General features: G+C 37.8%; 1 protein-coding gene across 1 annotated transcript; it reads left to right on the plus strand.

Annotated features, from left to right (window-relative positions):
• Nucleotides 1–16,517: 16,517 nt before the first annotated feature.
• On the plus strand, nucleotides 16,518–17,055 carry LOC118844941 (small integral membrane protein 29-like). The gene has a single exon (XM_036752965.1). It carries the CDS (start codon nucleotides 16,610–16,612, stop codon nucleotides 16,877–16,879), a length of 270 nt encoding a protein of 89 aa, XP_036608860.1. The 5' UTR covers nucleotides 16,518–16,609; the 3' UTR covers nucleotides 16,880–17,055.
• Nucleotides 17,056–18,907: the final 1,852 nt, after the last annotated feature.

The raw sequence follows: 18,907 nt of genomic DNA on the forward strand, positions 1-18,907 counted from the left end.
CCGTCAATCTCAATGATTTTAATGCACAAATGATCTAAGCTAATTACCCAGGTTGGCATAGTTGTTTACAGGACTTGGACACAATGAATAGTTTAAGTGGGATTTTAATAGAACTGTTTCCGACTTACAGATTTTAGTTCATCTTTCTAGGAACTCAGAGGAAACTATTTCAAGTGGATTAAGTAATCTTTGCTGAAGTGAAATCTCCATTTATAATACTAAGGCCTTTAACCCCTAAGAATAGTAGCTTATTATAATTTTATGAATGAAGCAATAGTTCTGAGACTTCTGGATAACTTATGTGGAACAAAAACTATTTTTTAAAGTCGGTTCTGCCAATGGCCATAGTCCCTGTTCGTTTTCCTTGGTTCTATTAGTAAGGGTGTTTGTATGGAAACAGTTTCAAGTTTACAGGTTTATCTGATTTGTTGCACTCTTTTTTAAAACAATTACTCCGCCACTGGGCTATCTTAAATTAATTTTTAAAAAATCTCCTGCAACTGCTATTCATTCTGTCAAATTCCACTGGCACTTTTTACAGTTACCAAAAATCACAATCTATCTTTTCTTACTTATTTCTCACTTTTCAAAGTGTTTGCTCCTATGTGTTCCTACATTCCAACTTTGGATCTTGATAATATTATGTACTATTTCTAGCTACACTTAAAGCTTATTCCCCTACTATACTGACAACTGCATGAGTATAAGGCCTTGTCTAATTTCCCTCTATACTCCAATGTTTAGCATGGCATTCCACATATACGAGGGATTTGGCATATGGCATTCCACATATACAAGGGATTTGATGAATTGCGGATTCATAGGATCCACACATTTCAGAGTTGTTGCGGCTCAGACATGACATACTCAACCAGTATCTAAAACGTAACTCTTTCAATGATCTCCCTTAAAGGTCACCCTACTACCTCCACTTGAAGAACCTCAAAGAAAAGAGAAAAAATCAGACCATTTGCCTCTGAATAGAACCCACTGTTAGTAAATATTCATCACACAAGACCTAAATTTACATTTTTGCAATGTACAGTAATTGTTCATTGTTCTGTCTTCTGAGGCAAAGCAGGATAAACTTAATCGTTCTTCAATATCATAAGCCTTCAAATACTTGAACATAGCTATTATGATGCAACCTGAGTGTTCTCCTCATCTTGCTGAATACACTCAATTCATCTATGATGTCTTCTTCCCCTAAGCCTTTCCTCCAAATTATACATCTCCAGTTCTTTCAACCTGATTCTTGTTTAATGGTCTTCAGCCCCCTCATTACCCTAATTGCTCTGCTCTGGATGAGCTTTAATTTCTTATTACCCTTCCTAAAATGCATTTCCCAGAACTAAATATAATATAAATGGCATGGCCTATTCCAAATAGAAGACAATGTAATGAGGACTTTTAAACATTATTACTTACTTAATACAATCTAAATCTGATTAGTTTTTTTCTTTATATTTTTTGACTCTTATATAATCACTATTGACTTATGCTGACATTGTAATACACTAGGTTTTTTACTTGACTGATGGAATGATGCCTCTAACAGCATATTTATCAAGCTGATTTTTTGTTTGTTTTTACTCAAGAAGACCACACATTAACTGTATTAATTTGTAAAAATTAAGTTGCAGGGAAATAATGTGTGTAGTCATAGGAAAAAGTGCTCAAAGAATCATGAGTCAGGCAGTTTATTACTGAGAGTCACAAAGTGTGCATGGTTCCCTTGACCTATCATCCCATAAGCACACAGTAATGGCTTGGTCATACAGTGGGATCAGTACCTCAATCGAGGTACTGGTTCTCTACCCTTAAATTTGATTGCTTTTGATAGGTAGATTCACAAGCACTAAGTGTGATAGGGACCTTGGTGTCAGACAATTATCAGATGGTCTGGACTGTGACTCCATCTACCCTCTTACAAACCACAATGGGCATTATGATTAAGAAAGTTTGCTAGCATTGCATGTCTGGATTAGATAAAATTTGCTAAGTTGATAGTTTGCTCATTGCAATTATAACCCTAAAGATAACTGACTAAGCCAATCATAGTATATGTTGGAATTTCCCACTAAAATATGCAGTCGGTCAGCCAGTGGTCAAACATAGAGTTACTTCTGTCAGTGAAACCATGTTGACAGGCCTCAGAAAGATTATTACCTTAATAAATCAATGAATAGATTCTTATAACCACGAAGTCAGATAACTCCTTTTTTGTAGTCATTATACTGAAATATGCAATGGGCTAGAGGTTAAAACTCTCTGTTTCAACTGTGAACCTGTCACTCATTTGCTGTACAAGTCCCCTCTTATGCTCAGCTTTCTTAACCAGTAGAATTAAATGATGAGTTAAACATTTTTATTTCCCAGGTCTTTCACAGATGCAACATACTAGGATTATAAGTACAATGTTTTATTTGTTCTTTTTTTTCTTTCAGCATTTCTCCATATGATAAAAATGAAGGCTAAATTACCACCCAAACTGAAGGAAAAATGTAAAGACAGCATCTGATATCAGAGACCCTGGGTTCAGAAAATAGCTTTGTCACTTATTAGGTCTATGGTACTGGGAACATCAATTTGGCAACCTGGGTCTCAATTTATTTGTCTCTAAAATAAGCAGTTTTTATTAGACAACCTATAGAACTCTATTCTTCCTTTAGTTCAATGAGCTTTATGATCATATGTATATTATTCACTCCCCAACAACCAATCAGTACTTTCATCCTATATTTTAGCAGTAAGCTATGTTGGGACCAGTTATCTGTATGCAGACTCTTAATTTATCCACCCTGTTGACCATTAAAGATCAGAGCCCTTTTTCAAAAGATCTTGGGGAAGTGGGAGATACTTGTTTAGCTGATTTGATCCTTATGATGCTCTTTCCACAGGAGTTGGCCTGAGCTAAATGCCACTGATCTATACACATCACAAAAAATTATCTCTATAATTTGAGATATCAGAGGGCCTTTACAGATCATCTACTCAATTTCACTTATTTTGTAGATAGGGAAACTGAGGCACATAGATGAGAAGTGATTAGTCAGTCAGTTAATAAGCATTTTTTGTCCTTTATGCTCCAGGCACTGTGCTAAGCACTGTGTCCAGAGTCAAACAATTAGTAAATGGGTGACAGAATTGAAATCAGGTCCAGATCCTATATCCCTGTCTTGCTGCCTCCCCTGGCATTTACCATCCCAGAAGCAGTGTCAAGGCCTCTTGTCTCTGCTCCCCCACCACTAAGCCACTGAACCCTGCCCGACAGTTTGGCTCCATTGTGTCATGAGCCTGAGTTTTCCGTGGGATACACACACACACACACACACACACACACACACACACACACACTGACACACACACACACAATTTGTCTTCCTAAGGTGATTTATGGGTAGTAACTCTTGTTTCCTGCACAGCAATACATTTATAGTGCTTTCAATGGGTCCCAGAATGACTTATTAGAGCCTCCGATGCTAAAAACAAACAAGCAAATACCCAAGGCTGGATTTAAAGTAGTTAATGCATATTCAGACTCCAAAAATACAGGCATCACTTATAAGTTTCAGCCTGTCCTGTTAGCAAGAGGCTATATGCAAAACTTAATTGGATATGCTCCAGCAAAGAAAATAGCATACTCATTAAAACATCAATACTCTAAGTTCCAAGATATTTGGCATCTTTAATGAATTACATCATGTGCAGAAGAAAGGCAGGCTCTAACTATATTTCATCCCAAAGATACTGCTTCAGGTGTTATTTATGCTATGGATTCAATCTGTAAAGATAAGGAATCTCTAGATATTGATCTTCTGGGTTTGAATCAATACTACAAACATTCATATTTGTAAAACAGATGGAATAGTTATATTCTGTTCCTTCTACTCTTAAATCAATAACGAAGACAACCCATCACCACCTTTCATTTTAAGAGTTAAAAATAAAATTGTCATCTTAGAACATGGTAAAAAGAAAGGAACTGTGATATAATGGAGAGAACTAAAGACTTGGAATTGGAGAACCATAGATTCAAGTATCAATCTGACCCTTACTAGCTTTATGACACTACAGTAGTCATCGAACTCCTTGTACCCTCAGTTAACTCATCTGTAAAATGGTCATGAGATTTATAGAAACTACTTCACAGAGATCTTCAATTTATATCAACACATTTATTCAGTGTCTTTTATGTGAAAGGCACTGTACTAAGTGCTTAGTATATGTATATGTAGGCTAAGGATTGTTGCAAAAGACAGGGGAGAGACAACAAGCAAACAAATATGGTAGAAGATAGGATTTTAGTTAAAGGGGACCAGGGAAGGCAGTAGGTAGAGATGAGGAGGGCAAGTACTCCAAGCAAGGGGGATAGTCAAAAAATGCCCAGAGCTGAGAGATGGAGGGTATATTTGTAGACATTCCTAGGAATCTGGGAAAGTCACCAATAGGAGGTGGTACCTGAGTTGTGTTATTAATTGAACCAGAGACTCAAAGAAGCAAAGATGAGGAGGACTTGTTTTCCTACAAATGCATGGAAATAGAGAGTTGTTTATGGGGGAATAGCTAGACTGGAAAAGAGAATTATGAAGTGGGATGATAAGAAATAAGACTGGAAGAGTAGGTGGGAAGTAGATGATGGAGGCCTATAAATGCCAGGCTGATGATTTTGTGAGGAAAATGCTTTCTAAACTCCAGAGCGCTACAATATCCCTACATCTGAATATCCCAGTCAGAGGTTCTCTTTCAAACACACATTCCTGGAATATCTGCGGTGGAGCAGAACAGTACCCCAAGATAGTATATGGCAGTCTATAAAATATTATTTTCAGTGTCGGCCACCACAACTCCAGGTCAGGGCTTTTAAAATAAAATACTTCATTTTCTTTTTTTCAATTGCTACACAGAGTGAACAGACTGAAATAACAGCTGTGAGAGGGCTTCCAGGGCAGATTGACACAACTCAATTCTCTGATTGAGAGCAAGAAATGCTAATAAAGCGTGAAGCCTAGGAGTGGTGAAATAGAACATAGCTTGTCTGTGGTTTAGCAGGGAAGTGTAGGAACATCATATTTTTAAAGAAATATGTGATTGGGGAAAAAAAACTCCATGAATTTCATGACTAGATAAATGAAGTCCCCATAATACTCCAGAATAAAATGTTGTCTGTGGTCTGTATCCAGCTACTGAAAGCTAGAGGGAAAAGACATATCAAAGCTCATCAATTTATTATGTTTTTCTAAAGTGGAAATTCAACAAAAATGAGCTGTGACTGTTTTCAAAATCTGTTTTAGAGATAAGCTATTTGCATCATCTAGTTTGTTTTTTGGTTCTTGCTAGTAAACATGACAGATTAAGAGAAGAAATAATTCAATAAGCATTTGCACACATAATATGGATCTACTATGTGTCTAGTACTGTGCAAAGACAGATAAAGTTAAGGAGCTTACACTATGTTTTTAAACAAGAAGAACACAAAATTGATTCATTTTAAGTGGGTAAAATGAAAATCTTTCAATTACCTACTTAAGTAGTCTGGGAATCCTGCCTCTCATATCCGTAAAAGTTTAGGGGTGCTATCTTAGAAAGAATCATACATAGAAGTAATTTTAAAATAAAAAAATACTATCACCCCTCGCAAAAACCTATAAATTAGTAATATATGTGTATATATAGATATATATATGTACATATGTGTGTGTATGTATGTGTATATATACATATATGTATGTATATATACATATATATGTAAAAATCAGACTACTGGTTCTAGTGTTAGTTCTGAAACTTGTTAACTGAGATCCTTGGAAAAGTTACTTACCATAATTCGGAATAAATTTTATCATCTCTAAAATGAAGTATGGGGGGAGAGGGCTGTTAGGTGGCACAGTGGATAGAGTACCAGGCCTGGAGGCAGGAAGACATGAGTTCAGATCTGACCTGAGACACTTACTGTTTCAGCTTGGGCAAGTCACTTAGCCCTCTTTGGCTCAGTATAAAATGAACTGGAGAAGGAAGTGGCAAACCACTCCAGTATCTCTGCTAAGAAAACCATGAAGGAATCACAAAGAGTCAGACGTGACTGAAATAACTGAACTACAACAACAGAAAAAAAATGAAGTAGTTATAACAAATAATCCCCAGAGTTCCTTCTAGGCCAGACCTTACATTTTAAATTGTAATTAATAGGTTAAATGCTGTTAACACAATTTTCTATCAGCTCTTGTCAAAGTTTCTGAGACTCTGTTCAGACTGAAATTGCCTCTATTGGCCACCACAAGGTACGGAAATTGTTGCACTCAGTACTCTTTCCAGAGTAAGCCTTCACACTGTACTTGGCTGGCTACAGTTAATTCCCTACTATGTGCTAGGAACATTGTTGGAATTATAATGAAAGGCAGAAGATAGTGATTACTGTGTCAGAGAGTGTTCATAGTCTAATGGGGAGACAATATACAGATATTAAAACGTGCTATATACAGGATGAAGTGGAGATAATCAAGGGTGAGAAGGTATTTGAATTAAAGGATATCAAGATGGGCTTTCAGTGTAAGGCAAGATTTTTAGTAAATCATGTCATTGCCATAAAGCAGCTTTTCTTAACCTAGGACCTCTAAGGGTTTAAAAGATAAATTCTAGGGAGTCTGTGAACTTGGATGGAGAAAAAAATTATTTGTTTTCTAAGCTAACCTCTACTTGTAGTGTAGTATTTCCCTCAATTGTGATTTATATCTATCAAATCTTTCTACCTAAATGGATACCTATACATATTTATTTCTGTATCTGTATTTTTATGTCTTCTCTAATTAGAGAAGTGGTCCATGGGTTTCAACAAACTACCAAAGATGTCTGTGACCCAAAGCTTTTGAAGAAACCTGAGTTTAGAGGGTCTCCTTTGTCATTTAACTCTGTAGCTTTTCATCTGTGTTTCAAGGAACGGCAATTTTTTAAAACTAATTTGTCCAATATTTATTGATTACAGGATAAAAATATGCTAAATGATCTTTTTTGAGGTGGTGTGACCAAGTCTTTTACCCAGGGTACTAATATTTAGAGGAGTCTGGTAGCATTTATACTCTAGCAGCAGCTGAGTCTAGCAAGTCAGTAGCAAGATAATTAACTCTCTTCAGGTAAATTCTTCCCTGGTCAGGCCTCATCTTAGCGTAACCCCAGGTTTTGATTTCCTGAGCTGTATCCTCAGTCAGTTTTTTTTTCTCCTAGGATTGTGGCTTCTTCGATATCTGCTTCTCTCCAAGGCTTTGTTTCCCAAATTTAGAGGTCTTCCCTGCTGATTACCTTTAATCCCCAACTGATATTGTTGGTGTTATTGTGAAGAATTGCTAGTTAGAATTCTGACTTGAGGAGCACCTTAAGGCCTTTCAAGCTACCTTATTAACCTGGAGTTATATCTAAAATTTTCCATTAGAGGAACTCCTTTCAATATCTATTTTTTCAATTTTTCCTTTAAAAATTGATTTAATCAGTATGTTTATCCCTTCCCATGTCAACATAGAAATATATGGTAAGGTAAATTGCTATGACCAGAAATTTCATTCCTTAAATACTAGCCCTCTATTGATGAACCTCCCCACAATTAGCCAGGCTGATAAAAGTCACATATTTAATCACTGGTACACTGCTTAAAATTTTTCCACCTTGCTAGAATTGACAAGGACTTCATCTCCACACCATGATGAAGGTTCAAAAGAGGACTTTGATGAAGGTGTCTGTGGAAGGTCTCTCTAGGAAGTCACATATGTTCCTTGGTGGGAAGTTCATAATATTTTAATCAGTAGAAGTCACCTTGTTAGAGCAGGAAAAAACCCAGGACTACCTAACACTATCTTAGTTATAAACTTCCTAGAGCATGCTGTACAAGTTGCTCTGTGGCTGAATTTTATCATCTACAAAATGAATGATTCAGGATAGACAATATGGGGTGTTCATGATAGACTAGCACTTCTGGTATGAGGGCCTGCTATGCCCTTTTCAGGATTTATTTACCTTTGGTGTCTACTTGCCACCAAACTCTCACCTGTCACTCCAAAAAAACTAGCACATGCAGCAGCCATACCTCAGCAAAAATGCCTTGGCAGACATGCTAAACCAGGCGGAGGGTAAATTATAGACCTCAAACCTGTCAGTGACTTGGGGGAATGTGTGTTCCAGGAATGTTAAAACTTCCCCTCCACTGGAATGGGTAAACGCAAACAATTTGTTCCAATGGCCATGAGGGCAGCTGAAGGAGGCACTGTGGGGCCCTTAGAGCCTGGTCAGATACTGAAAATGCCAACGTCATCCAGGGCCATCAGCAGTTGTCTTGATTTTTGTCTCACCACTGGACTTTGATGATTCTGGAAGGAAGAATAAGGTTGATGACTTTGTGCAACTCTGCCTTCCTTAACTCCAATTCATGTGCAAGTCAGATATCCAACCATGATGTCATTGGAATCCTTTGAAAATGAAGAACAAACAACAGCAACAGCAACCAAATTACTCTTCCTGTTCTCATAGTCTATTATCTGAGTGTTTAAAGATACATCACCTGAGATATTCAATTATGAGTTGTTCAGTCATCACTTAGCCAAAATGAGAGCGAGAGAATTTTAGAGAGGGAAGGGACCTCTTAGGTCATCAGTTCAATCTGTACTTGAACAACATTCCCTCTAAAATACACCTAAGCTGTGGTCCTCAAGTGCACGAATGAAGACCTCTTTTGATGATATATTCATAGAGTCTTCTGAAAACTTCAAGTGAACCATTACTTTTGAACTGAATTTTCCCATGATTCACTTTCTTAGAAGTCTTTCTATAAGGATTTAAACACTACCAATGAGTCATCTCAGTCTACGGGATTTACAAGAAGTTCAAGGTCTTATTTAGAAAGGACATTGTCTGAGAAGAAGTAATTTATAGGGGAAAACCTTATCCTAAGAAGGCTTAGTTTGAATAGAAAATCTTTTTCAGCGAGCTTTATCTGCATAATTAACTGAGACTCTATAACTATACTTTCTTATATTTTATTTCTAATAAGTAATTATCCAATTAATATTCTAAAGTACTGAATTCTCTATTCTGGTTTCTGTTCTTGAAGTGTGGTCCATGCAGTCAATGCTTTCTTTGTAGGAAGAAAGTTTAAATTCTTTTCATGCCCAGTCCTACTTAAGGTTCTACTCCTTTGTATTGCCTAATTTATTATTAGCTTTGCAGATTCTATTCTGTCCGTTATCTTCATAATTGTTTGTACCTCACAAATTTCACCTTGCATTGCAATCTTCACCTTTCCAAAGATTAGGAACGTGAAGACACATAAAACGAAATAACTTCTTGAATCTTTGAATCTGTCTATCCTTTTGGTTAATTTCCATTGTATTTTTCTCATTAATTGTTTTTAAAGCTTAGATTGAAAGAACCAGGTGTATTATTCCATATATGACTCTACTTGTCTCAGAGTCGTTGCTAAAATAATTACATTTGACTTGTCATTAGTATTTCTATTTCTGCAGTTCCGATTTTAGCAACCCTTTATTGTTTTCCCTTCAGTCCTTTTTCAGAAATTGAACAGACCAGTAATCACAAAGAAATTCCATTTACTGAGTTTCCTCTAGGAATAAGCAACGGAGGTGAATTAAATAAAGAGCCAGCCTGAGTATTCATTTGAAAACAAACCCAAGGTGAAACAAAGTATTTTGTGATTCTGATAAATTTAGTGTTTCCAACTATGAAAGTAGTTTTGGGGCGTATGCATGTGTGTGCACATGTGTGCATGTATGTGTGTATTCCTATTTGTTACCCTAGATATTTTATTATACAGTAAGATCTAAACTGCGGCTTTCAGGTTATAAGACAAACAATATGAGACACTAGAAAATTTCCCCAGTCCCCACTAATTCTAACTTGAAACTGCTAAGTTGCTGAATAGGTAAAACACTGGGCATGGAATCAGGAAAACCTGAGTTCAAATACAGCCTCAGACACTTAACAGCTGTGTGACCTTGAAGAAATCACAACCTTTGCCTGCCTCAGTTTCTTCAGCTGTAAAATGGAGATTATAATAGCACTCATCAACCAGGGTTATTGTGGGGATAAAAATGTAGTAATACTGGTAAAATGCTTAGCACATTGTCTGATACAGAGTAAGGGCTATATAAATGCTATTATTACTTCTCAAAAAATAAAATAAAAGGAATTATGAACCACATACAGATCAATAGCAGATATGTCCACAAGGAGGGGTTTAGAGAGGGGGGGGGGAGGGAGAGAGAGAGAGAGAGAGAGAGAGAGAGAGAGAGAGAGAGAGAGAGAGAGAGAGAGAGCACAAGCTGAGTGGGAGATCTATAAAGTTAAAATCTTTGTCAATTAACATGAGAAGATTAATCCTCAAAATGCTGTCACGACTACCTTTCCCAATATGCCTGAATGCTTCCCACAGGCTACAACCAACCTGCATGCTATTGACCATTTTGAGATATCCTCCTGTTGCCAAGATTTTGCAAGAATACCTCAGCTCTTGACTGCCTCACCTGCCAGTCAACAGCAGACTGATTTTGCCATCTACATGAGAGGGTAGTTTAGAAGGATACTGCCTGGAGAGGTCTCTGGGTTAGCGAAGGCCAAGGCTGCAGAGACTCCATCTGTTATAGTTCCTCAACATCCCTTAAACCTGAAAAACTTGGCAGATTTTGATTCAGCCTAACTAGAGAAAGAAAGGAGAGCCAAGGATTAGGCAGGTTGTAGTGGCAAGCATGAGTACCTATGCTCTACAGGAACGGAAGGAGAACTGCAATCCAGTTGTAGCCAATCCTGACACCTCAGAGGCTACTTAAAGTTTGAAGGAAGGCTGGCAAAACCTAAATCCCCCTATGTGGAAGAAAGCTAAGACAAATTTGAAGCCCAGATCCTATAATGTACCCACAAGTAAAGCATGAAGAATGAGAAAGTGAGTGAAGGGGGAATGTAAGGGAGTAAATAGCATAATCCATCAAAGATGTCAAAAATGAGAAAAATTAAACAAGAAATAAGCAGATAAATAAATTAAAATGATTCAAAATGAATGCTTAATCCTCGAAGTGATTATACAAATCTATTAACAATATTATAAGACGATGGAAAGCAATACAAGGTTTTACTAAACAGAATTCTATGAAACCATAGAGGTTCCAAATATACCTGAAAGATATAATAGAAGAATTTTTTTAAATGACTCTGTATCAGCAATTATAGCCTTCAATGCTGAAAGTTAAAAAAGTTCAATTAACAGATTAAAAAATTGAATCCATGGTAAAATATTTTCCCAGTAAAGGAAAAGAGAGATGAATATATTTATAATTTTAAAAAAATAAAATAATGGGTTTTGGAAATTGGTAAAATAAAAGAAAAAAAGCAATAACTTTCAAAAACAAATTCATCTTTAAAGAAGACAAAGCTGTTGAACACCAAAACAGGATATGTAAATACAAATTTCAAAGGAAAACCAGAAGAATATTATAAACAAAATAATAGAATGCACAATGTATGATATTATATTACAACAAAACTCCATAATTGTGGGATTCAAAATTCAAAACACCAATCAGAAGAATTAACAGATCTAAAGAAAACAAACCAAACTACAAGAAGAAAATATGTTTCAATCTCTAAGACACATAGTATTCTATTTAACAGTTCCAATTATGAGCAACATATCTACAAGCATCCAGGAAAAAGCTCTATGAATATAAAGGAAAAAGAAAATAGAAAAAATACAAGATTATTTGTCCCTCATAAGAAATCTCAGAAGTGAAAATAATAATATATTTCAAAAAGGAAAGGGGCTCAGTTTGCAACCAAAAAAGACACATCATGAAAAAATATGCCTAATAATCAGCAAAAAAAATGCTTATTCAATAAAATTCAGGGATCAGTTATTCCTGAAAGTCAAAATAAACAAAAAGAGTAGAATAGCACACTTGCGAACATGCCAAGGAACAGAAAAATTAAAAAAGTAAATAAGCACAATAGCAAAAATATTAATAATAAAATGAATTATTCCCATATTTAGAGGTCATGACAGTGAGAATGTTTTATTATAAAATAAAATAGCTAATTTCTCCCACTACTGAATTCCTTTCCATCAATATATCTATAATCCCATGATCTTATATCTTCTAAGGAAAACTAAGTCATTCACATTTAATTATCATACAATATTGCCATTACTGTGTACAATGTTATCCTAGTCTTTCTTACTTCATTTGTATCAGTTCATTTGAGATTTCCCAGGGTTTTTCTGAAACCATCCTGAGAGGAATTTCTTTATTTTTTTAATTTTATTTAATTTATTTAATATATTTAGTTTTCAGCAGTGATTTTCACAAGAGTCTGAATTGTGAATTTTCTCCCCATTTCTACCATCCTGCCCACTCCAAGATAGTATATATTCTGGTTGCCCTGTTCCCCAGTCAGCCCCTTTCTGTCACCCGACTCCCCTCCCATCCCCTTTTCCTTTCCTTTCTTGTAGGACAAGATAAATTTCTCTGCCCCATTGCCTGTGTATCTTTTTTCCTACCTGCATGCAAAAACATTTGTTTTTTGTTTTTAAACATCTGTTTTTAAAACTTTGAGTTCCAAATTCTCTCCCTCTTCAATCCCCACACACCCTCCCTAAGAACGCAAGCAATTCAACATAGGCCACGTACATATCATTATGTAAAACCCTTCCACAATACTCATGTTGTGAAAGACTAACTATATTTTGCTCATTCCTAACCTATCCCCCTTTAATGAATTTTCTCCCTTGACCCTGTCCCTTTTCAAAAGTGTTTGTTTTTGATTACCTCCTCCCCCATCTGCCCTCCCTTCTATCATCCCCCCTTTTTTATCTTCTTCCTCCTTCATTCCTGTGGGGTAAGATACCCAATTGAGTGTGTATGGTATTCTCTCCTCAGGTCAAATCCAATAAGAGCAAGATTCACTCATTCCCCCTCACCTCCCCCCTCTTCCCTTCCTACACAACTGCTTTTTCTTGTCACTTTTATGTGAGATAATTTACCCCATTCTATCTCTCCCTTTCTTGCTCTCTCAATATATTCCTCTCTCATCCCTTAATTTGATTTTATTTTTTTAGATTTCATCCCTTCATATTCAATTCACCCGGTGCCCTCTGTCTGTATATGTATATACACACACATACATACATACACACATATACCTACACATATACATATATATATATATATACACACATACATACACACACACATATATATTCATGTTCCCTTCACCTACCCTAATACTGAGATGTCATGAATCATACACATCATCTTTCCAGGTAAGAATGTAAACAAAACAGTTCAACTTTAGTAAGTCCCTTATGATTTCTCTTTCTTGTTTACCTTTTCATGCTTCTCTTGATTCCTGTGTTTGAAAGTCAAATTTTCTATTTAGCTCTGGTCTTTTCACTGAGAAAGCTTGAAAGTCCTCTATTTTATTGAAAATCCATATTTTGCCTTGGAGCATGATACTTAGTTTTGCTGGGTCGGTGATTCTTGGTTTTAATCCTAGCTCCATTGACCTCCAGAATATCGTATTCCAAGCCCTTCGACCCCTTGATGTAGAAGCTGCCAAATCTCGTACTATTCCGATTTTTTTCCCACAATACTCAACTTGTTACTTTCTGGCTGCTTGCAGTATTTTCTCCTTGACCTGGGAGCTCTGGAATTTGGCAACAATATTCCTAGGAGTTTTCTTTTTGATATCTTTTTGAGGAGATGATCTGTGGATTCTTTCAATTTCTATTTTACCCTCTGGCTCTAGAATATCAGGGCAGTTCTACTTGGTAATTTCTTGAAAGATGATATCTAGGCTCTTTTTTTGATCATGGCTTTCAGGTAGTCCAATAACTTTTGAATTATCTCTTCTGGATCTATTTTCCAGGTCAGTGGTTTTTGTAATGAGATATTTCACATTGTCTTCCACTTTTTCATTCCTTTGCTTCTGTTTTATAATATATTGATTTCTCATAAAGTCACTAGTTTCCACTTGCTCCAATCTCATTTTTAAATTAGTATTTTCTTCCATGGTCTTTTGGACCTCCTTTTCCATTTGGCTAATTCTGCCTTTCAAGGCATTCTTCTCCTCATTGGCTTTTTGGAGCTCTTTTGCCATTTGAGTTAGTCTATTTTTTAAGCTGTTGTTTTCTTCAATATTTTTTTTGGTATTTTTTTGGTTCTCCTTTAGCAAGTCATTGACTTGTTTTTCATGGCTTTCTGGTATCATTCTCAATTCTTGTCCCAATTTTTCTTCTACTTCTCTAACTTGCTTTTCCAAATCCTTTTTGAGCTCTTCTATGACCTGAAACCAGTTCATGTTTTTCTTGGAGGCTTTTGATGTAGGCTCTTTGACTTTGCTGACTTCTTCTGGCTGTATGTTTTGGTCTTCTTCGTCCTCAGAGAAAGATTCCAAAGTCTGAGACTGAATCTGAGTGCGTTTTCGCTGCCTGGCCATGTTCCCAGCCAACTTACTTGACCCTTGAGTTTTTCATCGGGGTATGACTGCTTGTAAAGAGTACTTTGTTCCAAGCTTGAGGGCATGCACTGTTGTTTTCAGAGCTATTTCTATACAGTCAGGTCTGCCACACCAGCACTCCTCCTTCCCCAAGAACCACTAACCTGGACCTGACTCAGATCCTAAGCAGGCTCTGCACTTCTGCTCTGATCCGCCACTTAATTCCTCCCACCAAGTAGACTTGGGACCAGAAGCAACTGCAGCTGTAGCTACATCACCCCTGCTTCCCCTGGGGCAGTGGCCAAACTGTGAACTCCTTCCACTCTGTCCCTTGAAGGTTTTCCCACTAACCTTCTTTGTTGTCTTTGGTGTTTGTGGGTTGAGAAGTCTGGTAAGTGCCACAGCTCACTGATTCAGAGTGCTAGGGCCTGTTCAGCTTGGTTGCTGGTCTGGTTGGTCCTGTCGCTGCCCATGCTGGGGTCAACTCCCCTCCACTCCCAGTTCCGTGTGCGATAGACCTCATCCAGTGACCATCCAGGTTGTCCTGGGCTGGAGTCCTGCTTCCCTCTGCTATTTTTTGGGTTCTGCAGTTCTAGAATTTGTTCAGAGCCATTTTTTATAGGTTTTTGGAGGAACCTGGCAGGGAGCTCACACAAGTCCCTGCTTTCCAGCTGCCATCTTGGCTCTGTCCCCCTGAGAGGCATTTCTCACAGCAGATTTCTTACAATATGACATTGGGGAAGGGGGTGTGTGTGCTGAGCCAAGATGTCAGAGTGAAAGCAGGGACTCACCTGAGCTCTCCCACAAACTCCTTCAAATAGCTCTAAAAAGTGAATTTGAACAAATTCTAGAGTGGCAGAATCCACAAAAAGACAGCGTGGTAGATTTCCAGCCGCAGAGAACCTGGAAGGTCAACAGGAAGGATCTATTGCACCAGACTAGGAGAGGAGCACAGTCTAGTATACAGGCTGCACTAGCACAGACTTGACCATAGCAAAGCCAGAGCAGACCCCAGCAGACTGAATCACTGGCAACAGTGGTGATTCCCAGACCTATCAGCACAGGATGGGGGTCTGTCAGAACTGGGTGAGAAAGAAGCATACTCACTCTTGTACAGGGCCTGTGACAGTGGCAGCATTTATTCCTGGGACTATCAGCCCACAGACTAAATGTTTGAAAGTCGCTTACTTTAAACTTCGAGGAGCCAAGATGATGGGGTAAGCAGTAAGTTGCTTGCAGCCTCCCTTGTTGACCTTGAAAAACCCAGAGAATATTGCCCCAGGGGAAATCCTGGAATAGTGGAGCCAGCAGAAAGATGAGGTGTGGCATTCTTTTAGCTCTAGGCTAGAGGGATTAATGGGAAAGATCCTTCTTGCTGTGGCCGAAGGGGACCAGTACAGGATGGGAGGCATCCCAGCAAGCTAGCAGAAAGCTCCACCTCAGTGGACCAGGGGGAAATCTTGAGCCCCAGGCTAGAGGAGCAGGCAAGCACCAATACCAGGCACATACCACCTCCAGCTCAGCACCAGGTAAACTACCACACCACTTCAATATCCAATTGCTATCACCTGAGGCCCCAGCACAGAAAACCAGTAACCAGGCCCCAACATCCCAGCCCAAGGAGTCTGGGACCATGCTCCCTGGGCCACAGAAGGAGAGATTAAATTTAAAAGTCAGAAAAAAGGCAAGCAACAAGAGCAAGGAGAATCAAAATAAAAATCAATGACCATAAAGAAATATCTTGGTGACAGGGAAGATCAAAACACAAATTCAGGAGAGGACAAAATGGTCAATATACTCACACCTGAAACCTCAAAGGGGAATATGAACTGGTCTCAAGCCCAAAAAGCCTTCTTGGAAGAGCTCAAGAAGAATTTTACAAGTCAAATAAGAGAGGTAGAAGAAAAATTTTAAAATACAATTGACAAAGTAGAAAAAAAAAAGGTACACTGAAGAAAAGAACTCCTTAAAAAGTAGAATTGGCCAAATGGAAAAGGAGGTGTGAAAGCTAACAATAGTATTACATTAGCTGCGGGAGGGACCCGAGTGGAGGTGTCCCTCCCGAAGCGCCCCATGCTGACGGCTCCTCCTTGCTGTTCCTGCCCCTGCCCTGGCTCCAGGGGTGATGAGTAACACGACAGCACCCAGTGCCCCCAGGGCTGCCAGCGACTCCATGGTGGGCTACGTGCTTGGCCCCTTCTTCTTTATCACCCTGGTAGGGGTGGTGGTGGCCGTGATGATGTACATTCAGAAGAAGAAAAGCTATGACCCGGCAGAAGAACTTCACGAAGCTGAGCAGGAGTTGCTATGTGAGGTGGGGGATCCCAAGGTTGTCCACGGCTGGCACAGCAGCTGCCAGCACAAACGGATGCCCCTTTGGGACGTGAAGACGTAAACTAAGGAAGCAGACCCCCACCAAGCCTTGGCCCCACTGGAGGAGAACTCTTTACCTGTTACAGGAGTTCAGAATTGCTCATTTCTGCTCACCCCCTTTTGCCCAGCAGTAGGACACATAGTTGTTAATCCTTTATTGGCCTGTTGGCTGGGATGGCTGTCCTCTTCCATCTAGGCAGGGGTTCCCTCCCCACCTCCAAGGGGCTAGAGCCTCACCTCTACGGGCGCTTGCCCTCAGTATCTTTTGGCAAATCCTAAAACTGGAGGGCAAGGGGTAGCGATTACCTGGATTTGCACTCCTCCCCTTCCCCCGAGATGTCCCAGCATGCTCCACTTTGCCCTTGCTACTGTCAGGTGCTGGGTTATGGTTTCCTAGGGAGGGATTTGTAGCAGAATCCCATCTCTAGAGATGGCTTTGTTTATATTATAGTATATATATTTTGTAAATAAAATGTTTTGTGGACAGGAAAAAAAAATCATGTACCACAACTTGTTTAGCCATTTCCCAACTGATGAACATTGCCACAACTTCTAATTCTTGCCCACTACAAGAAGAGCTGCTATAAATATTTTTGTAAAATTGTTCCTTTTTCTCTTTTTTGGATACAGATGTACTAATGGTATTGTTGTATCAAAGAGTATTTACAGTTTGATTGAGCTTTGGGCATAGCTCCAAGTTATTCTCTAGAATGTTTGGATTAGTTCACAGTGCTTTGGTGTCCTGAATTTCCCACATCCCCTCCAACATTTATCATTTCCTTTCTCTGTTATACTAGTCAATCAAAAGTTGTGAGGTGATACCTCAGAGTTATTTTAATTTACCTTTCTCTGATCAGTAGTGATTTAGAGAATTTTTTTTAGATAGCTTTAATTTCTTCATCCAAAAAATTGCCTGTTCATATGCTTTGACTACTTAACAGTTAAAGAGCGTCTTGTATTCTTATAAGTTTGACTAAGTTCTCTATATCATAGAGAAATGAGGCCTTTATTAGAGATACTTGCTATAATCCCTCCCCCAACTTTCTGCTGTTCTTCTAATCTTGGTTGCATTGGTTTTGTTTGTAAAAAACCTTTTAAATTTAATATAATCAACATTATCCATTTTATATCTCATAATGCACTCTGTCTCTTGTTTGGTCATCAATTCTTCCCTTACCCTTAGTTCTGACAGATAAACTATTCCATGCTCCCCTAATTTACTTATGGTTTCAGCCAATACATCTAAATCATGTGCCCAATTTAACTTTTGTTGGTATATGGTGTGAGATGTTTGTCTGTTCCTAATTTCTGCCATACTGTTTCTAGTTTTCTCAGGATTTTTTTTTTCAAATAGTGAGTTCTTATCCCAGACACTTGGCTCTCTGAGTTTATTAAATAAGCAAATGATGACTATTAAAATTAATTATAGTAATGCAACTACATTCTAAAGTAGTTCTATGAGGGGAAAATGCCCCTGAAATATACAGTAACAAAATAGAAAAAAAGAGCAATTCATGAAACTAATATAAAATCTAGAAAGTCATCAAATAAACAAAAAAAGAACAAATAGTAAATTTGAAAAACTGGGAAGAAATAGATAAGCTGTAAACTAAAAAGACTATAGAACATTTAGCCAAAATTAAATGAAATTGTTAAAACTGAACCAAATAAAATTACATGTTTCCTGAAAACACCTACAAAACTAGTTAAAAAAAATGATGGAAATGGGCAGCTAGGTGGTGCAGTGAGTGGAGCACTGGCCCTGGAGTCAGGAGGACCTGAGTTCAAATATGGCCTCAGAAACTTGACACACTTAATAGCAGTGGAACCTTGGGCAAGTCACTTAATCCCAATTGCCCTGCTTTCCCCCTCCAAAAAAAAAGTAAAAAAAAAAGAAGATGGAAGAAAAAATTAACAAAATAAATATGATTAAGATGAAGTTCAACAATTGTAGAGGAAATTAAATACTTTTTTATAACCTACAATAAACCAACAAAACTAAGAATTCAAAAAATAAATTTATCAGAAGAACAATAATTAAAAATTTTAA

This window comes from Trichosurus vulpecula, chromosome 3 (genome assembly GCF_011100635.1).
Source record: "Trichosurus vulpecula isolate mTriVul1 chromosome 3, mTriVul1.pri, whole genome shotgun sequence".
Taxonomy (NCBI): Eukaryota; Metazoa; Chordata; class Mammalia; order Diprotodontia; family Phalangeridae; genus Trichosurus; species Trichosurus vulpecula.